Here is a 24,962-nt window from a genome sequence, read left to right on the forward strand (position 1 = left end):
TCTTCAGTCTTTGAATGAACAGCATTCAGTAACCATCTCTCTTATAGTTTCTTCTTTTCGATAGTTTCGAGCTGTATCTTAGTGCACATATATCACACCCGTTTATATTTGTAATTAATTTGGATTATTATAATAAATATTAATTCTTGTACGAGAAGTAATGTGTATTATATTCCTATTTTGCTCTTCCCATTCTCTGTTTTGCTAAAAGTACTTTGTATACCACTAACAATACAAGAAACGTGATACAATAGCTTGACTATGAATTTATGCAAAAAAAATGTATGATCATTTTTAGCCGGTAAATAAGAAAAAAAAACTGTGCATTAGGGGTTAATAATCCCCTCAATTGGTGAAATAAATTTTTCTCTATTCCCATTTTATTAAATACTCTATAAAAATGGGGATTTGCATAATGATCCACAGTCTAGTAATTAAATATGTGGTAGTGGAGCAGTACAAATTATATCATTATATTAATAAAATAATATCTAATTCTGTTTAAAAAAACTTCACGGTTTCAGTAATTATTTATAATTGTAGACTGATAAAGTTTATGAAAGTTATAATTTTATTATAACTTTTTATGAGGTGGAATTTTAAATAGAAAATTTCATTAGACATTTACAATTAAACAAATCTGTGCTGAATGTAAATAACACAAAGACGATGTTTGTATATCAAATACAAATATATTTGCATTAGCAAGTATTACTTACCATGTATAGTTATCTCAGTGTCCTTTTCCAGTTCATAAAGGCGCAATGCTTCATCCAATTCTTGTTGAGAAGCAATCCTGCATGGATCTCCTTCATCGTCAACCCACTTCATTGTGAACTGATCTTGTCCTGTTGCACCAAAACCACATATTGTACGCATTTCCTCCCGCAGTGTGTCTACCGAAATTCCAGGAGTAATATATGTAATCTGCACTTCCCTGGTATAAAACAAATCATTATACTCTTTTTCCATGTATAAAAATGACTAATATTTTGCAAACAAGAAAAAAGGAATTAGACTTTACAGAAAGCAACCTGAATAACATAAAACTTATGTTACTTCAATATGTTGAAATGTATCTATGAAGAAATACTGTTTGTACACAGAATGTATAAACTGTAAGCAAACAGAAATGATGTATTTTATAAATAAGTATTTACTTTAGATAATAGATTGTATATGTTTCAACTCATAGGAAATTATAAAGAAATACTTATGTAGGTGATATATGTAAATCCACATTTTCTTTCTTACATTTATTACTTCTATTTTTCTGATTATTGTTTTCATATAAAGTACATACTATTACAAACAGATTATATATGTATATTACCCATTATAAACAATTTTCACTCGAATGTCATCATTCTCTGTCGTCTGTGTAGGCATTTTAAAAATGTTTACAGCCCTCTTGTTGCTGAAAAATAAGAAAAATTTAAAATTATTATTACTATAGAGTTAAACTTTCAATTATTAAATTATAATGTATTTAAATTAAATAAAAAAATATCACTGACAGATCAAACAATTTTTGCAACTAAAGTTTCTTAACAGAATGGGAAGTATGTAGACAAAACTACTATTTGTAATAATAAGAATTCTTAGAGGTCTAATAATTAAAACTATTTAAATAAGTTAACGAAGTTGTCACGATCGACACAAATCGGATGTGATTATCCTCGTTTAAGGAAAAACATATCGTGACGCTCTGTTTGGTTGCATTAACAATAGGTTAAACAAATCATCCCCTGTCAATTCAATAATCTATCAAATCTATACCGTTATAAATAATTATTATACTTAAAAATTTAGTCCAATTTGTAACTATCTTAACTTTGTTGTATGTATATAATTTCTGACTCACCGAACTTTTTTAAAAAATGATCTAACTGATGAGTTAGATGAAATATTCTTGATGTATGTTTCTGACAGAAGAAAATATCGTCGTTTTAAAACTACTATATAGAAATAGGGATATAATAAACACAAAATTGAAAAGTACTTAACACAGCAAAACGCGTTGTCACTTGGCAGCCGCCATGTTTATTAGACACACATTTTCTTTATTAGATATTCTTCACAGTATGACGCATACCTAGTTACATATTATTCGTAGATGAAATATTAATGAAATCGAATTCAATTACTAATATGTTAGTATAATTTACATAACTATAATTATAGAAAATAAAGACGTAAATTTATCACGCTTTATATGTTATCCACAGTAATACATGTACCATTGTCACTATAGCTTTGGATATATAATATCACAGCCGATTCTAGTACTAGCCATGCTGAAGGCAAAAATGGCAACAACGCGAGAGTCCGGCTTCAATATACCCAACCCAACCTACCATATCAGCCTCCCAGGCCTCTCGCAGCGAGTCTCGCTTTCACCAACCTCCCGGCGACTCAGTCTCCCTCTACGGGCCTCTCAGTTTCCCGCCTATCCTTCAAATGTTTAGATTATTATAATCCTCCGAATGTAAGAAACAGTACAATAATCCAGGTAAATTTTATTTATTTATATTAACTCTATATATCATTCGTTTGTGTACAGCACATTTATTTAATAAAATCTATAGCCTTTTTGAAAATTTTGTTTTACATATATTTTTGTTTATAATTTTCATATGTTTATTAATAATGTCACGGCGTTACTGTGTTCCCAATTGTAAGGGAAATTATGGTAGTACTTTAAAAGATAGTAATTATATATCTGTATTTGTATTTCTCGTAAAAATTGGACACCAATAAAATATTATAGATTAATTATTATCAAAAAGTTTATTCACAGAACTTGTTCAGTATGGAGAGGGCTATTACTTAGCAGTATCAAGTTTTTCGTAGGTGGAGTATCTTCTAAGTTTCCAAAGTTAATTGTTATTTTTATTAATCATATAGAAATATTATGGAATAAAATACTTTTATTACAAAAATCGATTCTTCCAAACATTCTGCGTAATAAAGTATTAAGGTATTATGTGAAAAAGGTAATAATTCGTGACATATTTCGCACTCATGACTCATTTTTTAGCATCTGTTACCCATTACGTGTGATCCGCGAGACAAGAAGCAATCAAATTGCCACCAATATTCACGATCTCATACAGTAGTCACCAGTCATTCATTGTCTTGTCTATTATAAATCGTTCGAAATTCAAACGTGTCCCGGATTTCCGGCACTCGTTTTAGTACTGGCTCTTATCACCTCTGGCGGTGCAAATCAACCAAGAAAAACCTATGAGATGTACCCCCATAGAGTGACGTGACAAGGTTATTTTACATTGAAAGTTAAACAAACATTTTGTTAGAATATTAATACGTTTAACATTCAAGGTAAAAAGAGTTATTTAATTTCTGATTATATTAAATTAAAATTTAATATACAGTAGGGATTGAACTTTATACATTGTTTCCGAAACAAAGTACAGGTTATAAAGCTGTTGATTATACTAATAGAAGTATATTACTATTGTTACTACTAATTGTTTATGAATTTCAGTGTCAATATGAAGAGATCTCATTCTAAAAGGAGTAGGGACGACCATGAACATCATAGGCATCGTTCACGAGACCGTCATTACCACAGTGATAGGAGTAGTAGAAAACATGATCATTACAGAAGAAACTATGATTCTGAAGAGCCATATACAGAGGAACGTCCTTATGGACGACACGATATGAAAAGATCAAGGGATTATGAGAAAGAAAATAGAAGAAAAGAAGAAAAAGATAAATTAGCAGACAAAAACATGGAAAAAAGACAAGAAAAGAATGCCCCTGACAAGATAACAGAAAGACAAAATCGGACAGTGGAGTTACTAACATCAAGAACTGGTGGTGCATATATTCCACCTGCAAAATTACGTATGATGCAAGCAGAAATTACTGATAAGTCAGGAGCTGCATATCAACGTATTGCATGGGAAGCTTTAAAGAAGTCTATTCATGGTTACATCAACAAAGTTAATGTTAGTAATATAGGACTTATAACTCGCGAACTTTTGAAAGAAAATATTGTCAGAGGTAGAGGTCTGCTTGCACGATCTATAATTCAAGCTCAAGCTGCGTCTCCAACCTTCACTGCTGTTTATGCAGCCCTTACTGCAATTATCAATTCTAAATTCCCTAATATCGGAGAATTAATCTTAAAACGTCTTGTCATACAATTCAAGCGTGGTTTCAGAAGAAATGATAAACCACTTTGTATTTCATCAGGAACATTTGTAGCACATTTAGTGAATCAAAGAGTAGCTCACGAAATATTAGCTTTAGAAATTTTGACATTATTGGTAGAAACACCAACGGACGATTCTATTGAAGTTGCCATTGCATTTTTAAAAGAATGTGGTATGAAACTGACTGAAGTTACTAGGAAGGGTATTGAAGCTATATTCGAGATGTTAAGGAACATATTACATGAAGGACAATTAGATAAAAGAGTTCAGTATATGATCGAAGTCATGTTCCAAGTTCGAAAAGATGGATTTAAAGATCATGAAGCAGTTCCAGAAGACCTTGACCTGGTTGAAGAAGAAAATCAATTTACTCATCTAGTGACATTAGACGAAGCAACTGATTCTCAGGACATATTAAATGTATTCAAGTTTGATGCAGAATATGTAATTAACGAAGACAAATATAAACAGTTAAGTAAAGAAATATTAGGTTCAGATGTTAGTGGCTCAGAAAGTGAAGAAGGTGACGAGGAAGAAAGTTCAGACGAAGATAGTAGCACTGCTGTGACAGAAGGAAAAGAAGATGTAATTGTAGATAACACAGAAACAAATTTAACAGCACTTAGAAGAACAATATATTTAACAATTCATTCGTCCCTTGACTTTGAGGAATGTGCACACAAATTGATGAAAATGCAACTAAAGCCTGGACAGGAAACCGAACTGTGCCACATGTTTTTAGATTGTTGTGCAGAAATGAGAACATATGAGAAATTTTTTGGTCTGTTAGCTGGCCGATTTTGTGCCATTAATAAAATGTATGTTACACCATTTGAACAAATTTTTCGAGATTCGTATGACACAATACATCGTTTAGATACAAATAAGTTGCGTAATGTATCAAAGTTTTTTGCTCACTTATTATTTACTGACTCTATTTCATGGGAGGTATTATCCTGTATAAAATTAACTGAAGAAGACACAACAAGTTCAAATAGGATATTTATCAAAATCTTATTCCAAGAACTTTCAGAGTACATGGGACTGTCTAAGCTTAATCAACGTGTTAAAGATGTTACATTACAGGAAGCATTTGAAGGATTATTTCCCAGAGACGATCCAAAAAATACACGCTTTGCTATAAACTTCTTTACATCAATTGGTTTAGGTGGACTTACAGATGATTTAAGAGAACACTTAAAATCTCATCCCAAGCCAACAGTAGTACCTGTAATAGAAGAAAAAAATGAAAGTGCCTCTAATCAATCCTCTCCTTCTAGTTCAAGTACATCATCTTCATCATCTTCATCTTCTTCATCCAATAGTTCAAGTTCAGATGATTCTGATTTCTCCTCAGAAGAAGAAGTAACTAAAAAGAAGAAAAAGTTGAAAAAAGAAAGAAAAAAACAGATTGCAAAAGAGACCAAGAAAAAACATAAAAAGAAGGAAAAAAGAAAGATGAAAAAAGTTAAGTAGAATTTGTATACGACCATTTTCTTTTTTTCCTTTCTTTATTGGCGTTACTCTTTGCTAAATAATACATTTGAAAAATATGTATGCAGATATATTGTAAATTAAACCATTTGTATACTTTATGATACAAATGTGTATACATTATTTATAATAATGTAAGATCCTTAAGATATTTTTAATTTTGAACAAATATATTTTCACCATCAATTGTTTAAATGTTTGAATTATTACCACATATATTTTGTTCATATTATCATTTGCAAACAGTGTGAAAAGGTACATGCAAAGACAAAAAGGATTATTTATTTCAACAACTTAATTTTCCGTCAGTTATCATCTTTGATCAAATATATCAAAATAAGTATGATATTGTAGTTAAGTATGAATTTATAAATTAATACCTCCTCGGTAACTCTGTAAGATATCGTGATATTTTCAAGTGTTAAGATTAAAATAGCATTTTTGAAAGAAAAATAAAAAGTTTTCGTTTACATAAAGAAAGTCAAAATATGTCGTCACTGCCACAATGATACCCTACATGCATGCATGCATGATGCGTCAGGCTTGCCCTGACAATGAACGCGAAATAGATGCATTTCTATTGATATAGGTGTAGAGAATGTAGGTTATTTTGACTAGGAGATCACGTGATTGAGTACACTATTTTCTTCGTTATAAACTTGCAATTCGCTACTGGTGGTAAGCTTACAAGAAGGTGGTTGCCGGTGATGGCTTGTTTTTGTTTCACGAGAGATAACAGTGAAAGAAAATGAGATCAGGGGAGAGGGAACGAAAGTGAGAAAGAAACAATCCGAGGTTGTCCACAATAGGTAGGAAATAAAATACTGCTTTAAATTTTTCACACAAAGTAAAAAACGATTTTCATTTGAACAAGTTTTTAGTATTCTTTAAAGCACATGAAATAATTACGCGTATGTATTTAAACCGGTCATACTATATATAAATAAACCAAAATAGTACATATAGTGACAAGTTTATAGCGTAGAGTACATATCGAGCTTATAACGAGAATATACTGTGCTCAGCCGTCACCACCATACCACCACCAGCACCAGCACCAGCAGTGCTGTCGTCGTCCGACCGGGCCGTACACCATGCCACGATCCGTAGATAGGTACGCAGCTCAACCATTTCACATCTTTCGGAAGCAAGCGCGGCTACGCGAGATCTGTAACGTGCATGTACGCATCATGTATATATGCGTGTGTGTGTGTGCATCACCACACTGGTTGATAGATACGAGAATACGATAGAGGCAAAGCTGGTAAAGTAGTATACGTAGTATACAGAGGAGCACGGTAGGAGGCCAGCCGTAATGTTGGCTCGGTGGACGAAGCGGTGTTGAAAAGGGGTATAGTGAACTTCGATCGACGACGTGATACTTGTGAAGGAAATCGAAGACGCGTAGAATTTACGGTAATTCTATGCCATCTGAGCCAGAGACATGAGTACGCGAGATGGTTCCACGCATACATGTACAGATATAAAATTGTCTGTAATTAAGAGTATAACGCTCCGCGCGTTCACAAAAATACACAATAATATGCGGCCTCTTTAAGGGCCCTGCGGTATCTCCTTGTGTTTATATGTTCGCGCAACCGTAGTGTACGTGTAAGTGCGTGCAAAAAAAAAGTAAGGTGAAATATTTATACCAGAAAAAAACACTGGAGGAGGGAGCGGAAGGAGGGCGGGAAGGAAGGGAACATACACGCATGCAATCAACGAAACGTCTTGCCATGAGAACGCACTAGTGTTTGGTTGTGCTAATATTACATATCAACGTTCGATGACCGAATTGTGGACAGTTTATTCGGTCCTAAGTTGTTTGTGACTGACAGCGTGAGACGCGATCAAAAATATGCGTATCTTTTTTAGTGGCTCTTCTTTTCGGAGTCCGTACGCGATCGATACGTCACTTGGTCGCGACGTGCTAAGTCAATCCGTTGTCCGACGATGCCATTCATGATGATGATAATATTCATCAGTCGAACGTATCATCGGTCTCGTGATTATTCTAGTAAATAGTATAACTAGATATTTATTTGTCCCCTCGACATCGTCGTAAAGAACAACAGTGGTGTCGGTGGTGTCGGGTGGTAGTGACAGTGACGACGACGACGGCGACGGTGGCGGTGACTGTGACTGCGGCGGCAGCGACAGTGGTGTAGAAATAGCTGTGGCGGTGGCGGTGGCGGTGGCGGTGGCGGTCGAATGGCGGTCGCGGTGGCGATCGTGATAGCGACGGTAGCGACGGTAGTAACGATAATATCGAAACCAGCAACGATAGAAACGACGACAGTGATAACGAAGATCGGGAAACAATGGACATGCTTGGAACCGGAGGAATGTCTTGTGTCGAAATAAAATGATAGACGGAAAAATATGCAAAGCAAATCAGCGAAAAGTAAAAAGAGAAGAACTAATTGCGAATAGTGAAGGAGAATTCGTGAGCGAGAACAGAGTGGATAAATGTGAAAATTAAAAGGAATAAAACGGTCTGGACTGTAGGCTCGTTTACAGTGGCGGGTACATCGGTTTCTTTTTTTTTTAAGTATATCTGTATATACACACTCGTTCTGCAAGTACGAATTATCATGTGCATGGAAGCGACGTTGCGATGGACAATAGACTGCGGATAATAGATAGCCGGATCTTTGTGTTGAACATAATATTACGGCAAGGGGAGTCTGAGATGAACACTTGGTATCGTTACTTGCTGGTGCTATTTCCCCCCCGAGATCACAATGTGAACTAAATGAATGACATGCGAGTGTCGAATTAAGTAGTGCAAAGTGAACGCGTGTAGGTTTTGTATACTGTAGGTGTAAATACGCCTATGTTACGAATCGTACGAAAGAGCGTGGTATGTCACAAGCTGTCTCGAAGATTTCATGTAACGATCGAGCTAGCTGTCTTGTTGAGTCTTTACACGTTAGAAACGAATAATGGAGACGTTATTGCCCGGCAATACAAACAGTCAGTCATACAGTCCGCAATTAAAGACCGTCTTAAAGACATATCAGCTATCTGCTGTGAAAAGCTTACAGGGACCGAGCTCGGCCCTGCTTGGTATGGACTGCAAGAGCCTATTACAAGACCAAGCACCTTGTTACTCCCCTTCAACCCGATCGAATAATTGTGTCATTGATTCAGCATCGGAGCAGGTCTCCACGAAAGATATTGAAAAAGATCATAACTCTTCGGTCACACCTATAGTACCGTGTAAAGTACGTAGGACAGACCAACCGCTCGATGACTCGGACGAGGATCCCCAATTAGAACGCTCAAAAAACGTTTGCGAAAAAAGGGAATTGGAATTTCAAATTCCGATATTAACTGCGCCCGATCAAAGTTGTTCTGAAAGATGCGAGACTATCTTAGAGGGTGAAAGAATATCCTGCTTTGTCGTTGGAGGCGAAAGGAGGTTATGTTTACCACAAATTTTGAACACAGTCCTGCAAGATTTCTCTCTTCAACAAATCAATCAAGTCTGCGATGAATTACAAATTTATTGCTCACGGTGTACACGAGATCAGTTAGAGGAACTTAAGCATTCGGGAATTTTGCCGCGTAATGCTCCTTCCTGTGGCCTTATTACTCAAACAGATGCTGAAAGGCTTGTCAGTGCTTTGCTTCTAAGGACAGAATCATGTGATCCCTCTCAAATCGGTCTGGATAATGCAGAAAAGAAAGTGTCTAATAAAAATGATAACAACGAAGAAGCCGTTGTCAAATTCAAAGTGTATCATGAGTGCTTTGGAAAATGTAAAGGCATTTTTGATGCAAATTTATTTGAGTCTGATGATTCAGTGTGTATAGAGTGTATCGAATGTGGCTGCCAATTTTCACCTCAACGTTTTGTCAGGCATGCTCATAGGTCTCTTGAAAATCGTACCTGTCATTGGGGCTTTGATTCTGCAAACTGGAGATCGTATCTATTACTTTCAAGGGAACAAGAAAATCATAGTAAATCACTCAATATATTTCGAGAATTAAAGGAAAAACATCTTACATTAGGCTCCAAACGAAAATTAGAGGTATTACACTTTGCATATTATTTCTTTATATTTCTATACATTGAAATGTGAATGGAAGGAGAAAATAAGAGAATCATTTTCCAGTTGCGGTACGAATCAGAAAAATTGGTTAAACGAATTAGAAGAGATGTAGGGAGAGATGAGTGTCCAGGAATATATAATGGGAATGGCTTAGGCTTATATCATCCTGTATCTCAGGTAGCTAATGCAACTGATCCATATCTGCAAATGCAATGGGCAGTTTTCGAACTAGCAGCTAGAGGGGCTTCTGCTTTTAGACCTTGGAATACTGCAAGTACTTGCAAGCACAAAGATAGGTGAGTATAGATTTAAGTGTATGCATTTAAAATAATAGAGCAACAAGTTTTCTAATAACTGTATGACTCTCTCTCTAAACAGCCCGTCATTGGTGCCTGCATATCTTAGCCGAGGTCCACCTGTACTACAACATCCAGAACGTGTGGTTCCTCTTTCTGAATGCAAACGTTTTGAACCACACTTTCAACCGAATGTAGCCTTAGCACCTATACCTGCACCATCAGTGCCTGTAGTACTTCCACCGTCTGCTCATCATCAGCGACGATATCATCATGAACATAAACATTACAATCATCACTTATCAAGCCCTAATGAGAAAAAAGAACCTCCATCGGACAGTATAAAACTTGAGAAAACATCTCCTAGTTCTGACTCTAATGTTGGCACATATTCTACATTCCCTTCGTACACACCTGAAAACAACCAGAAAGAATTGCCTCAGAAAACTAAGAATGAGGTTGGTGAAGAAGAAGAGAGTAGTGCTGCGGTAACATCTTCTACAGTAAACATAGAACCACCTTCGGGTGAGATTGGTACGACCGCGTTGGAAAGTGATTCTGATTCAGAAGGAACAACAACAATAGATTTAGAAGAAAGGCTGTTGGCTTTGGAAGTACCACAAGATGTTTTGGAGCTAGCGCGACGTATAGTTTCAGAGAATGCACAATTACGGCGTCATCGACGTTCAGATGCACGTGAAATATCTCGACTACGTAATCAGTTGCAAATGCATCAACAACTACAATCATCTAATGCTAGTGATAAGAAGGAGGAACCAGCGAATGCAAGCGCAGCAGATAGTACAGAAGGTAGCGAAGAAACGGAAGCTATATTACCTTCGAATAATAAAGAGTCTGAATCTGTTGTTCTAGCAGTTAGTAAAGAATAAAATCAGTGATTAGAATTTTTTAAATTATTTAATACAAAACTGCTCAGCAATTTTTTGCATCGCTTATCTTTTGGCCAGATAGGCGTGCATTAAATTTAGTATTAGCTCTACTAATGATGATAAAATTCTAAATGAATAAAAAACTGTTTAGGTTTATGTGATACATAGAGAGCCTTTAACACTGTAACATTTAATTTGAAATTTTTATTGTAATCATACTTCATTGTGTCGGTTTTTAATGAAAAATCGAATGTAGATATTGTAATATATGGAAATGCAACATAAGTTAACCAGAATTTACCATGCCATTTAATAGTTACACTTAAACGATCATTAAATAAGTTTTTCATGCATATTAAATATGCACACCACAAAGGTTTTTATGATCATTTGTTTAATTGTAAAATTAAACGGTGATCAGAAAATAAGAGATTAGATTGCTTTCCATTTACTTTTTATAGTCACAATTGCATAATGTAAATACATTCAAGTATCATAGGTATATGTTTATATTAATGACATTATCATGCAAAATATTGCTAAAGTACAAAAAACCTTTAGGTGCTATATTGTTACATTAGGAATGTTCTAAGCATAAATCTAGGTGTATTTCAGCAGTTCGTACTATACCATAATATTAAACACCTTGATTATGTTTTATTTTTATTATACTTATGGCGTCGAAGGCAAATTAAATTTTATTTCCCGCTAATGAACTCAATTTTGAATGATTATTTGCACATAAAATAAATTAACTATTTAAATATTTGAAAATATTGAGTGATATTACAGGGAATCGTGAAAATTTAACTTATATAAAAAAATTACTAATTTTTTTGTATGTTGAATAATTCCTACATTATTTTATGACAGACAACTAATTCCAATTTCTTGAAATTAGATTTATTGTACTGTGAAAAGATGAGTTAAGAATGGAATGAATGTTATTTTATTAAAGACGCGCGGCATCGCGATATGTGTACTCTTGTTTTCTGTTTCTTTTTTTGCAATATTGTATAATATCCCCAAGTAATAACTGTCTTATTAATGATTTTTATTTTTTAGCCCAAATTGCCATAGTAAGTGGTCACACAGAATTATTTTACTTTTTGGTATTGATATTTATTTGAGACATTGTATTTACATATCATTTTAGTTGTATTTGAAATTCGGAAAATATTCAACCCTATGGGTCATGAAATTTTAAATGTGATTTATTGAAAATATTTTTACGTGATTGGGTATTAAGTTTTATGATAATCATGTAATTAATACTTCTAGGGGATTCTGGAGCAAAATTATAAACATAATTTTGCCTTTTACCGAGTACTACTTCTTTCTGCTCATTATTATGGTGTGTACATGCAATAATAGAAAAAATACATTTTTTGAAATATTTATGAAAAGCAACACTGATTTAGAGATATACCTAGATACACATTAGACATTTAAGAGTAAGACAACACGAGTACGGAAATACAAAGATATATATAAATATTTATCTAATGTATATTTATATTTGTATATATCTTGGACATACATTTTTTAACATTGATTTTGTTTTGTAGTTTCATGTATTCCTTTATTTTGTTAAATTTTTTTGTCATTGTTCTACTCGTTTTATCTTTCAATATGTGAAATTAGTTTAATTTAAACATGAATTCCTGCTACTTCAGTGCAACCTTTGAAAAAGTGTATGAAGTCATGATATCATTTTTGGAAAGATAATTAAAAATTCCAAGTGCGTAAAGTATTTGAAACATTCAAAGTATATTGGAAATGTTGTTTTATAAGCTTCAAAAGCTTTTTCTATCGGATACATACTAGAAATATGATATAAATCTTACACATATTTACATACTATAGTGAAACCAGTTAGTTATTATACATTTGTGTATTTGAAATATACATATACATATATTTCGAGACTGCTTCGAAGATCTCTTATCATATACATTTTTCTAACATAACAAGAGTGCCAGTAATTCTTGTATCGCATCAAAGCACAAGGCATAAGAAATTTCCATTTTCAATTTATTATTATTCGCAACATTCGCTTTTTAAATAAAGCAAATGATAAATTTTCAAAGCAATGTGTTAAAAGAGGAAATTGAAGGTGTATAATATAACTGAATTACATAGGATAAATGCATTCATTATTATACTTCGTATAACATTTGGTCAATACATATGACATATATACGTTACATCATATTGTTGTAATAATATTATAAGCATCCCACCTAAGGTTAAGAATGTAATAATTTATGATTTTCATACACTCTCAGTTTATCATAGATCCTATATAGAGTATGATCGTAAAATAGTACATGTATGGATTGCATACAGCTCGGTTTTCAATATATTCGAGATCTGCATATGAAGTTTCAATGAATCATGTAACTGCCATGACTAAAGATGTATTTTAATTTTGAATGGGTGATGTATTGAGTTCAAATGAAAAATTACAAATAAATACATAATATGCGACGTCTAGACTTTATTAACATTTATGCACGATACGTTACGTCTTGATGTGGATTTCGCTCGTTCGAATAAATAACAATTCGCCAATCGGTTTTCACTTGATTAAGGTAATTTATAAAAAACGAAAAAACAATGTTATCGAGTGTTTCATAAATAAGGAAAATCGTTATTGTTGTAATATATTTATTTGAACTTCGAGAGGAAAGAGTCGTGAGAGAAGTAGCTAATCAATTATAAACGAACGTTCGACGCGCATTCGATATGCGTATAATTAACACATTAATATTTAAAAACTCGTTCGATTTTCATTTCAAATAGTAGGCTATAATAGGTTTCTTTGTTCGTGTTGCAAGTAGAAGTACGAAATACTAATCGAACGAGTTTCGTGTTCTTGTTTTCTTTGTCGCGTTCATGGATCGGGATTCAAGAAAATAAACTATTGAACGAAAGATAAGTCATTCGTTGCGCAACAAAGGATCGTTCGATGCAAAGTGTTTCCTATAATTAGGTGATTTCAATACGTTGCTTCGCGTATAAATTTAGGAATAATTATTAGCGTGTCTAGTAGTCTCGATAAAGTTGTACGCGTAATAGACCTTCTTCCAAGCACGACATCGAGGCCATTATTTAAATTATTATAAATTATGATGCGTAAACATTATTGTAAATGCGTCGATCAGATATGTTATAAACAATTTACCGGGGACGTGGTACTGTACGTTTTCTATCAGTAAAGTGTGTCTAGAGTCAGAGGTTCATGTCCTCTCAAGTGTATTATCAATAGTTTATTTTCTTAATCGCAAACACATTTATCCCATGATTAATGGCATAATAGATTTAGAATAAATGTGTTTCATAATAACATAGAAATATTTTTAAGAAATTAAGCGTGTCATTAATATATAAAACAAATGCAATATGAAAGTACAAAATTTAACCATTCATTTGAATTTTGTATATTTTACAAAAAGAAAAGAATATATGGACAGCTCCTCCGATATTCTAAATTCTAGCTATAAGAATTTCGAAAATGTTTTACCATCACAATCTTAAGAACTTGTAAGACCATGTCCCTGATAACGTACTTATAATAGCGTTGAAATTTTGAATATCCTCCAATGGTGGATAAAAAAAGCGGTTTAGAACGATTTAACAATATACAACTTTCTAATCGCTTGACGTTATTCTGAATTTTGTATGATCGAATATTTATGTTCGAACGACGAATTCCATATTATTATGGATCGATATATATATAACAATGGATATTAAGTAGTTCCAGTAGCGGTCTGATTGATCTTTGGTATAACTGTAGAGTAAATGTACATATAATTATTTTCCAAAAGAAATACTCATTGTTAAATGTATATTACGGAAACTGTTATAGATAAGGCTATTATCGTCATTTATATTAATTGAGATAATAAACGACATTTCGATTAAATAAGATTTCTCCATGTTATTGCATCAATTTTAAATATTAATGTATATTTAAAGCGAAATATTTTTTGTAAACTGTGTATATGAGCCATTATTTTTTTTTTTATTTCCGTTTCTATATATATATATATATATACTTTCGCCGAATAAAAATGCGGCACCGTTTCCTAAATATCTTCTGTACATAAATTTCTGAAACTCAAGTATAAGATATGATATGATATTTACGTGACAATATTTAAAATTACGTTATTAACTACTATTACAGAACTAATCCTTTTTTGGATCAGAATTTTAAATAAGTACTGTCTAATTTGGATAATATCTCTTAAGATTTCGAAAATATATAGCTGTGTCACATTATTAATAAATTCAAAAAAGAATAGGTTTTGCTTGAAGGAAAAAAGAATAGAATCAAGCATTTAACGGTGTAATTGTATAATTTTATACGATATATCCTTATACACACGCATCGCACGAAATATATCTACCTGCATTAAATTCATGTATCGCTGAAGCGCCGTCTACCTGTTGCATTCACGACTATACGTGACTGAATTCCAGTTTCATCCAAAATCGTTTAGAGGAGAACGAAAGACTAATTAGGTTTCTGATTCGAGACTTTACCGTTATACTTCTATTTAAATAGCATATTTGTATCTTCGGATGTAAAATACCTTGCATATTTACTTGAACTTTATTTATTATACATAAAAGACTCGTATAACATTTACTGGCATGATTAATATGTATACTTCTGTTATGTTGTGTCTGGCCTCAGTGATATTTTGACATCTAACGATTCATGTTTTGGAAGTGTGATTTCGAGGAAACTTTAAGATAACACAATGGCTTTTTTATGCCCAGTGCGTATTCGTCGAGGAAAGAAAAAGAAACGTGAGTAAAAAATCATCACAGTACGCCTCGAAAAAAACCATTATTATAACAACTTATACTGTCCTGTATGCATCATTCTTTCGTAACAGTACATACTCAACATTGAACGACTCATATTCTTATTATTATATGTAGAAATAAGATACAAATTTGAAAGTATAAACGAAACACATAAATTACGTGCAGAATGATATATTCAAAACAGGTCATTCGTATAACTTTCATGTATTGAAGGAAGAAATGTTAAATTAAAGGTGTCCATCGCGAAGTGATAATTTTTTATTTGTAGGTGAAAGTTCTCAAAATATTTTGAGGCTAAAATTATATTTTTTAATGAAATGCCACACTTTTATATTTATCCTGCAGTAGTAAACTATTGAAACACTTCTTCCTGCTTCTGAAAACTTGACATGTTCTCTTTTAAGTTATTCATCTCATATGAAGACATCAAGATGTGTGTCACGCATATGTATTTCATATAAATAAGAATACAAGTAATGCAACTATGTAACTTAAAACATTTTTAACAATATAGCTGGAGTACATAACTTCAATTTGGAAAAAGATTGCGTTGGAGGAGGAGGTACAGGATTGGGCTTAGGAACCAAAGTTCCATTGCCACCTGGTCGTATAACAGGAAGTGCTAGTATTGAAACTTTAGTTAGAGTAGGTATTGAAAAAGAAAATGGACTTTCGCCAGACAGTAAAATGGTTATTGTTCATGACTTCACACCTTGCGTCGATGATGAACTTCAAGTAAAACGAGGCCAGGTCAGTAGCTTTTTATTTTATATTATATTAAGAATATGTAAATAACCCTTTGTATGTTTCTCTTCATTGTACTTTTCTATATTTGCTTTATATTTCATAAAGTATTATGTTTAATTTTATTCTGTTTAATGTCGAATGTAAAATGCATTTTTTGAAGGTGTTGTTTTGTTTATTTTCTGCATGTTCTAGGTTGTAAATGTATTATATAGAGAGAATGATTGGGTGTATGTAATAGCAGCTGATACACGTATGGAAGGCTTTGTACCACATTCGTATTGTGCACCTTACACATCACAGCTTGCTGAATTAACACTTGCTACTCTTATGAACAATGTGAAAAAGAAACTGCCAAGGTCTAGCGAGACTGATTGTGATTTTGCTGGTACAGGTCGTTCCCAAACAGTAGATGCACAACAAACTGACACAGGATCTGCATCAGACTGTGAAAGTTATGCTCGTAATATAACTACTGCTGATGTAAATGTTAACAGATCTAATATTACACAGTCTCAAAATTCTATTCAAACTATATCTTCTCAGCCAGATGTTCACCCTTTCTTTAAGGTATATATACAGATATTCTACTCTTGCATTTAAAATATAAATTAATTCAAGAGCTGAACATACATGTATATATTATAGGATCCATCAGCTGGAAGATATATTGTACTTTACACTTTTGTGGCTAGAGATGAAAATGATGTTAGTGTGGAAAGGGGAGAATTTGTAACAGTTCTCAATCGAGACGATCCTGACTGGTTCTGGGTACTTAGACACTGTGATGGTAATGAAGGATTTGTGCCATCCGGATTTGTATACCCTGGACATGTTCTTCATTCTTATGCGACAACAACTACTACTACTACCACTACTACTACCGCCGCTACAACATCCGCAGAAACACATAGTTTAGGTAAATTTGTTTTTTTCTGAATTAAATATTATTTATAATTTTTTTGAAAATTACTTATTTGAATTGAAAGAATTGATGCAAGCAATATTTTAATTTATAGGAAAAGGCGGTAATGTTATGCCAGGAAATGAATCATTACAACAAAAAGGTTTGCGAGATTTTCGAGACGAAACCAATGGAACAGAATTAGTTGTACTTTATGATTATAAGGCGCAGGCGCCAGATGATTTATCAGTAAGAAGAGCTGACTGGATTTATGCAGATTTGGGAAACCAAACGGTAGATGGTTGGTTGTGGGCATATGCACCCAAGACTCGGAAATATGGTTTCATTCCAAAGGCATATGCCCGCCCTCCTGCTATGACGAGTTTATGATACACACTATAATCTTGTGTATCTTGCATTTTATGCATATATTCAATTAAAAAGTACTTTTATATAATACTGCATTTTAAACAATACTCAGACACGTGGATATACGAGAGTTATCTCTTGGTAAGTATATTTACTAATACTAGTAATGGAAATTTTAATAGTTTTATGTTTTACTATAACCTATATATTTTTATAATATATTTAATGTACAGTAACATTAACATTGAGCGTAGCACAATCAGATGTAATGTGACTAAGGAGACCTTCGTGCAGGACTATACAATCACCTGTTGAAAAAATATCTTGTGGACATTGGGCTGTTCTTAATGAATTCACTGGACCTGTGTATGTCAAGGAACGTAAACCTTCACTATCAAACTTATCCACAGCCTGTTGTGGAAATAGCCCGTTTTTAATATATGCATATTATATATCATGTATATAGATATAATCACTCGTCTAATTGAATATTTTTAACGAATATACCTGAATACTACACAAAAGTTTGTCTGCAGTGTTTCCAATATCTATTCCAGCAACCCAGGCAATAATTATGTTTTTCTTGTGGTAATCTTTTTTGTTATTAATTTTGTTACATTGTAATCGAGCAGCTAGTACTGGTAATGGTAAACGATTCCGAAACTTCGGATTAATTTGACTACCGTTAAATAGTCTTGCAACAGGATCTCTTATTATGAAGATACGTTTAGGAAATATACAAAATACTAAATTGTACCACGTATTAATAATACTATAACCTATACTCACGAAAGTTTACCAGAAACTAAAAGAAGGGCAAGACATCTACTAGAATCCAAAGATAAAGCATTAAAACTGACGATGAGTGTACTTTTGATGCCTGGTTCCACATTCAAAATCGGTACTTCTGGATGATCAAAAATAAAATGATGCGTTAACGCTGAGAAAGCTACATTTATGGCGCAGTCGATACGTGGACATCGGATCGGTCTGCGAGAACATTCTGCAGTAATTTGTCCATTGACTCTAGCTTCTGTCATATATAAATCTGTATTTCCTCTTTTATATAGATTACAGCAACTATATTGTTGCCTCTGTTTACTGTCATCTTTTCCTCTTTCTTCATGAATATTGTTCTGATCTTTAATTCGCTCATAATCAGTGCTTTCTTCAGAGTCATCTGCATTGTAATACCCCCACATGTTCCTTTCTGTATTCGTTACAGCTGTTGAATAATTTTGTTTCCAATTCTTCACATTCGACTGCTCTGATTGATGATGCTTGACATAGTACTCTGGCTGTTGCCGTGGAATATGCATTCTTCTTGGATGAATATATATGGAATTTAAACTGGTATTGCTTTCTTGAGGTATACTTAAATTTGACTGTTGAAATTGCTCATGACAGAGAATACAACCTGGATCTGTAACATGCAATTATAATCTAAAACTTCCAGGTCTTGTATAAATCCACTTAGCGTTTTTAGTTACTTAAACTTCTGTATACATATATTACGTTAAAAATAATGTCCATAAAAGAAAGAAATATATAATTGTAATATCCATAGGAATATATAATTGCAAAAATCTACTTTAAACAACCTGATGGAATAGAGAATTGTTCAATACAACGTTGACACAAAATATGCTCTTCGCAACAAGGAACATTTTGATTAAAAGCAGAGTTTATGTTTCCAACAGCAAGATGACAAATAGCACAGAGTCCAAACATTGTATTTAACTGCGGTGAATATATTCCTTCGTCATCTTTTTTCTCATTTCTTTTCTTTTCTTCATCAGTCATTTTAATTCGAAAATGTTTTTCCTCATGCATCCTTCTTTCATCTTTTGATTCTTTTGGTTCTACAGGCTGAAAGAATTCTATGAAGCTATTGTTACATACATCTAAATTATTCTCTGCGATTCCTCGTCTAATTTTATTTAGATAACTACTTAAAGTACGAAATGTTATATATTAATTGTTTAGAGCTTATTCAATACTGAATCTCGTGTCGCTCGAATACTCAATCACATGCCTCGTTCTGATTCTTTATCGGACTGCAGTACGCTTTGTTAACTCGATAATTTTCTTTTTCCATTTCGGTTTGTTGATTCCCGGGTCAGCTATTATATCTCTTTAAACGATAACCTTCTGCAATCGTCTACCGTGTTTCATTAAAATACGTTATTCGTGCTGCGAAATGTAATACTTTTACTTCAGTTATTATTATTATAAATTCAAACAATTTTAATGAAGACTGCGAATACACATCTATAATACGATACTTGATAAGTTTTTCCATTTTTTAAAATCACTTTTTGAAAGAAACTTTTAAGAAACGATGTTTCATGAAAATAAAGAAGATATATGCTATATAGTTTATTTACTTGTAGGAAGGAAAATTGAGAAAAATTATTTTGTTTAAAAACATTTAATATGAAATTGTAATGTCATGATATTGACAATGACAAATGGATTTATCAATGTACTACACGAATAGGTACAAAGATTGGAAACATTACCAAATATAACATCAATATCAGCTGGTCACAAATTATTTTTGTCAAAATTTTTTGAATTTCCGGGATTCCAGTAGTTTTCTGAATAATTTGCAGAGTAATGCTTCAAACAATATTACTCAGTAAGTAGCTATTACAAATGTAATTAAACTGTCCTGATAATGATCATTAATGAGAATTCTTATATTTTCGGTTCGCTATAATTTATTTAACAATGTTTTTCGTTCATCAACGGGATAAACTTTGATACGTACGATTTGTCATCTACATTTGAGGAACCATTTTGACATCTATCTTTTTGTCACTTTCTGATACCTTCAAACATTTGAGAACTTTTTATTTATACACTTTATAACTTTGTTCATTTCGTTGTCCAAACTCAAACTTTAAGTTTGTATTCCTGCTTTCATAAATTTACAAAGTGAACAATTTAATAATTCTGAGAAATCTCCATAGTAAATGCGAGTGCTTATTAATGTACTCTTATATTGAATTAATAAAATCATAACATAATATCCAAAAATTACTTGACCGTAAAAAAATTCCAAAAAGTTCATAAATCGCTGCAACAAACAGACCAATCTTTTGTATTACTACCTAACTAAATTATAATACAGAAGCATTACATAGAAAATACGTATTAGTACAAATCACTTGTTAACGCAACATTTCAGTAATACAATGTCGATGTAAGAAGCTCTAAAAATGTAGTAGGCCTCGCTAAAGTATAATTATATTTTATACGCAAGTATATACAATCAAAACACGCGATTGGCAAGAACTAGAGTCAACAAAATACATTAGAAATAAACAATAATGCTTTGATGCAACTTTGTAATATGCAAAGTTGACATTTATGCAGCTTTTGGCATCACTCTTTTATTTCCAGAATATCATCTCACAAAATATCTTGTAGTATGCAATACATTTACAAAATTGTGCAATATAAATTGTAGAATTGATCATACACGAATTGTTCGAAAATCATGAACGTAACTGAACCTAATAAAAAAAATTCTAAATATGCAACATGTTTATAACGTGATTGCCGAACATTTATATTGTATTATTGGTTTATTGTATGTTTTTAATGTAAAATTTATATCTATTTGGCAGGAAACGTTTGTAAAGTTAATACATACTATTTAGTTCTCATAACACTGAAGAAACAATAGCATGAACCACATTTGCAAAATTAAAATAACATTTGTCCATGATAGCATATAAATTTGTTAAAAAACTTCATGTATTAAGTTTACCATATAATTTATCACATTTCTTGTATTCGATTGTAATTTTTAGTCTGTATTAAGGAATTTCAGAACACAAATTATCCTTCAAGTTTTCCAATGTCTTTGTACTAATAGTTTTTGCATTACTTAAACGTAAATCATCTAATGACATAAAGTTGTGCTTATCATTTAAATTAATCATACTAAAACTTTTCCCTTTACCATCTGTCAAGAAATGTTTCTTCTCAAGCAACGATAGCAATGGTAGTTCCTTAACGTTTGATGTTTTTTCTGTTACCTTTTTAATAGTACAATAATTATGAGAATTATTTATTACTTCTTTTAATTTTATTGGGGATAAACTGGCACTATGAGATAAAAATTGCGAAGAATTAGATTTACACCACTTTTTTACTGGTACTATCTCTTCCTTTAACTGTGAGTTTGTCTTATTATGAGTATTTAATTGTACATCATACAAATTTTTTTCGGTACGTAGGTCATTCTTATGAGTTTCCATTCCTATGGAACTCAACTCCAGATTCGAAGGTAAATTAATATCGCTATTGCTTTGCGATTTGTTACTATTAAGGCCAAATTTAGAATCTTTATTTGGCACATACTTTGTTGTACTCTCCACGTTTCCAAAGGACATCAACCCTAAACTACCTAGATTCATTTTTGCTGGACTATTACTTAACGACTTTGATACACTATTTTTAAAATTAATTTTACATTTGTTTAATACTAGAGAATCAGAAGTTTGATCCTTTCCTGCGTTTGATCCTTCCACGGATGTCGTTAAAGACAGATTTGTCAGTGGATTTTTAAAAGTCTGCAGATTCTTTAATAACTTCTGAAACTGATTTAAACTATGCATAGAAAATTCTTTAGTCTGCAAGAAATTTCGACTTAATTCTGGCATAAAGTTGCTTGATTTTGTACTTTCCCCATTATAAAATCGCAAATTCTTACTGTCAAGATCGTGTACGGAACTTTCAAGAGATAAATTGCTCATATTCTCCATGTTAGCCTGCAGTTCTAACTCCCACTGAGAAGATATTGCTTCACTTCCATCAACCGATCTTTTCCCGAGATGTTCGTTATCTTCTTGTAATTGACAGGCGTTCTGTAATACAATAAATCGTAAGCGTAACTTCTTCGAAAAAAAAAAGAAAACTAAATTGAACTAAATTTGGAGAATATTTTACTAACCTCATATTCTTCGATTTTATCACATGTATTAAGCTGATTATTTGTAGTATCCTTTATTCTATTGTCATTTAACTGATTAACTTCTAAATCGTAATTTAAGGTTTTCTGTGGACTAACTAATTCTGCACCGACACCTGGCTCTCGAGGACCATTGGCTATGAAGTCTATAAACAAGAAAAACAAAATGTTACGTAATCTGCTCCTAAAATATTGTTCATTCAGATTGTTCATTCAGAATGGTAACAAAAATACCATTATCTCGCCGTTGTTGGTGTATTTGATTACTAATTTCTTCTAATCTACGAAGACTCGCGGCGTAATTGGTTTTTGCAACTTGTATTGTTTTTTGCAAACATTCGACTCTTTCTTTTTGTGTTGCTAGCATTTGATCACATTGAGCTTTAACTTCAAAGTATGGACGTGCTTTTATTATAGAACGACGATACTTTTCTTCTAATTCTAATAATCGTTTTTCAGCATCGTGAAACAGTACTGCTCGTCTATAGTGCTCTCTACCACACTCTGCTTTCTGATTCTCTGCATCCATTACCTGAGTAAAAATGTATTAAAGTTAGAATAATATTCAGAACAGAAGTTCTATACTTCATGCTCAGCTTACTTTAATAGTTGCATGGTTCAACATATCCTGCCACGCCTGATCAAAGTTCCATTCATGTTGATGCGACATAAATCTGCTTTCAGCTAAAGCTACAGTTTCCTTTGCTGCTGCATGAATTTCGCTCGCTCGTTGAAATAATTGAGCTTGTTGTTGACATTGTATCTGTACAAACGATTTCATATGATTGCTTTTGAAGTTCTCAAACATTCTGCAACTATTCTCTCACCTGAGCTTTACGCATTACTTCAAGTGCATCATAATAACATCTAGCTTTCTCAACGCAACTGTTTCCTACTTTGTTTAAAATTTCCTTTAATCTCTTTGTAGTCTCAGATAATAATTGTCTAAAAGCAGTATGAGCTTCCTGAATAACAAAAAAAGTATCATACATTCATTCTCTGAATAAAATCTAAACAATAACAATAATAATACTGCTTGGCAATAAAAAGATAATAAAGTATCTTACATCTAATTCAGTTTCAAGTTTATTTATGTCATCTGTTGCATCGTTCAGATTTTCAAGTTCAATCTGAAATGTATTCATATTGTTAATAAAACTGGATGCATTATAGTAAACAATAATCCGAACAGTTCTATGCAGCACAGACATCAATTTAACTACAGAGGTTCTTTTTTAATTTGAATTTATTATGTTGTTAATTCCTTACAAAACAAACTTTTTCAAGAAAGAAGTGAAAGCAAAGTGGAACATGGTACCAGGCTGTGTTAGGCATCATGATCGCGATCAGTAAGTGTATCTTTGTACACATGTAACCGTTTAAAACTACGCAGTTATAAAAAATAGACTTACAAATATGATAAATCTATAAATAGAAGACATGTCATTAAGGATAATTACCTGTATGCGAGGATCTAAAGATCCATCGGCGTTGTCCGTAACATCCATGCTTTAATGTCTGACATTTAATTGAACTTGACGTATAATCACGAACGTCAATCCATTGTTAGATTACATGTGTGTGCCACCGTTCAAATCATGAGAAATGTATAACTCTTACCGCATAAAATTATTCACTATCGTTTACATTTCGAAAACGTATGATGACAAACAATTACGCGTAACATTGGCGTCGACACTTGCGGACACTACAATACTAAATTCTTGTTGCCTTAGTAGGATGGATAATGTATAGTAACATCGCCCCACCTGGCCCCACCAGGCACCATATGAAGCAACAAAAATTAAAACTGATTATACCACAGATGATATATATGTATAAGAGTAGGCCTGTCACTATACAGGACGTACCGGACTTCGTGGCTCGAGGAATCTGTAACACTGACATCTCAAGAAGTCTGTGATTTTAGCGACCTCTACGTTATGAGAGCGGTGAATTCTGGAATTACATTCAATCTACAGTAGCCGGTAGTTTATTGTATATTTCGGCACAGACTAGGTATAGGATAGACTTATCATCTTATGGGACTTCGTGTCTCATGTTCTGAAATACCGATAGTGTAAAAAGTCAGGGATTTTCTGCTGCCCTCTACGTTATGAGAACGGTGAATTTGTGAACTACGTTAAATCTAAGAAGGGACCATGGTCGTGAACGGATTCTCTTCCGTCCGTTC

General features: G+C 32.9%; 5 protein-coding genes across 5 annotated transcripts; 3 read left to right on the top strand and 2 right to left on the bottom strand.

The window, feature by feature from the left end:
* Positions 1–3,262: 3,262 nt before the first annotated feature.
* On the top strand, positions 3,263–5,668 carry LOC107186395 (pre-mRNA-splicing factor CWC22 homolog). The gene is made up of 2 exons (XM_015574250.1): positions 3,263–3,342; positions 3,509–5,668. The coding sequence occupies exon 2, from the start codon at positions 3,516–3,518 to the stop codon at positions 5,658–5,660; it is 2,145 nt and encodes a 714-aa protein (XP_015429736.1). The 5' UTR covers positions 3,263–3,342; positions 3,509–3,515; the 3' UTR covers positions 5,661–5,668.
* A 2,780-nt stretch (positions 5,669–8,448) lies between these two features.
* On the top strand, positions 8,449–10,922 carry LOC107186393 (ski oncogene). Its single transcript, XM_015574248.1, has 3 exons — positions 8,449–9,715; positions 9,800–10,032; positions 10,115–10,922. Exons 1-3 carry the CDS (start codon positions 8,624–8,626, stop codon positions 10,920–10,922), a joined length of 2,133 nt encoding a protein of 710 aa, XP_015429734.1. The 5' UTR covers positions 8,449–8,623.
* A 4,651-nt stretch (positions 10,923–15,573) lies between these two features.
* LOC107186399 lies at positions 15,574–18,081 on the top strand. The gene is made up of 6 exons (XM_015574253.1): positions 15,574–15,746; positions 16,282–16,517; positions 16,707–17,081; positions 17,160–17,430; positions 17,531–17,925; positions 18,018–18,081. The coding sequence occupies exons 1-5, from the start codon at positions 15,698–15,700 to the stop codon at positions 17,803–17,805; spliced, it is 1,206 nt and encodes a 401-aa protein (XP_015429739.1). The 5' UTR covers positions 15,574–15,697; the 3' UTR covers positions 17,806–17,925; positions 18,018–18,081.
* Positions 18,007–19,882, bottom strand: LOC107186397. The gene is made up of 5 exons (XM_015574252.1): positions 19,820–19,882; positions 19,386–19,653; positions 18,574–19,207; positions 18,292–18,493; positions 18,007–18,195 (listed from the first exon to the last, which is right to left on the bottom strand). The coding sequence occupies exons 1-5, from the start codon at positions 19,880–19,882 to the stop codon at positions 18,007–18,009; spliced, it is 1,356 nt and encodes a 451-aa protein (XP_015429738.1).
* A 1,729-nt stretch (positions 19,883–21,611) lies between these two features.
* Positions 21,612–24,540, bottom strand: LOC107186363 (SH3 domain-binding protein 5 homolog). Its single transcript, XM_015574209.1, has 7 exons — positions 24,229–24,540; positions 23,836–23,898; positions 23,596–23,733; positions 23,370–23,531; positions 23,003–23,300; positions 22,751–22,914; positions 21,612–22,664 (listed from the first exon to the last, which is right to left on the bottom strand). The coding sequence occupies exons 1-7, from the start codon at positions 24,274–24,276 to the stop codon at positions 21,612–21,614; spliced, it is 1,926 nt and encodes a 641-aa protein (XP_015429695.1). The 5' UTR covers positions 24,277–24,540.
* Positions 24,541–24,962: the final 422 nt, after the last annotated feature.

This window comes from Dufourea novaeangliae, unplaced genomic scaffold, assembly GCF_001272555.1.
Source record: "Dufourea novaeangliae isolate 0120121106 unplaced genomic scaffold, ASM127255v1 scaffold78, whole genome shotgun sequence".
Lineage (NCBI taxonomy): Eukaryota > Metazoa > Arthropoda > Insecta > Hymenoptera > Halictidae > Dufourea > Dufourea novaeangliae.

What these genes read in the sequence shown, in the direction of transcription:
- LOC107186395 (XM_015574250.1), top strand. Translation starts at nt 3,516, where the DNA reads ATGAAGAGATCTCATTCTAAAAGGAGTAGGGACGACCATGAACATCAT.
- LOC107186393 (XM_015574248.1), top strand. Translation starts at nt 8,624, where the DNA reads ATGGAGACGTTATTGCCCGGCAATACAAACAGTCAGTCATACAGTCCG. An exon ending in GCTCCAAACGAAAATTAGAG is followed by an intron (nt 9,716 to 9,799) that starts GTATTACACTTT and finishes ATCATTTTCCAG; the next exon opens with TTGCGGTACGAATCAGAAAA. An exon ending in ACTTGCAAGCACAAAGATAG is followed by an intron (nt 10,033 to 10,114) that starts GTGAGTATAGAT and finishes CTCTCTAAACAG; the next exon opens with CCCGTCATTGGTGCCTGCAT.
- LOC107186399 (XM_015574253.1), top strand. Translation starts at nt 15,698, where the DNA reads ATGGCTTTTTTATGCCCAGTGCGTATTCGTCGAGGAAAGAAAAAGAAA. An exon ending in TCGAGGAAAGAAAAAGAAAC is followed by an intron (nt 15,747 to 16,281) that starts GTGAGTAAAAAA and finishes TTAACAATATAG; the next exon opens with CTGGAGTACATAACTTCAAT. An exon ending in TTCAAGTAAAACGAGGCCAG is followed by an intron (nt 16,518 to 16,706) that starts GTCAGTAGCTTT and finishes TGCATGTTCTAG; the next exon opens with GTTGTAAATGTATTATATAG.
- LOC107186397 (XM_015574252.1), bottom strand. Translation starts at nt 19,882, where the DNA reads ATGGAAAAAGAAAATTATCGAGTTAACAAAGCGTACTGCAGTCCGATA. An exon ending in CGATAAAGAATCAGAACGAG is followed by an intron (nt 19,654 to 19,819) that starts GCATGTGATTGA and finishes GAATTCTTTCAG; the next exon opens with CCTGTAGAACCAAAAGAATC. An exon ending in TTAGTTTCTGGTAAACTTTC is followed by an intron (nt 18,494 to 18,573) that starts GTGAGTATAGGT and finishes CTTCATAATAAG; the next exon opens with AGATCCTGTTGCAAGACTAT.
- LOC107186363 (XM_015574209.1), bottom strand. Translation starts at nt 24,276, where the DNA reads ATGGATGTTACGGACAACGCCGATGGATCTTTAGATCCTCGCATACAG. An exon ending in CCAACAACGGCGAGATAATG is followed by an intron (nt 22,915 to 23,002) that starts GTATTTTTGTTA and finishes TCTTGTTTATAG; the next exon opens with ACTTCATAGCCAATGGTCCT. An exon ending in ATAAAATCGAAGAATATGAG is followed by an intron (nt 22,665 to 22,750) that starts GTTAGTAAAATA and finishes ATTGTATTACAG; the next exon opens with AACGCCTGTCAATTACAAGA.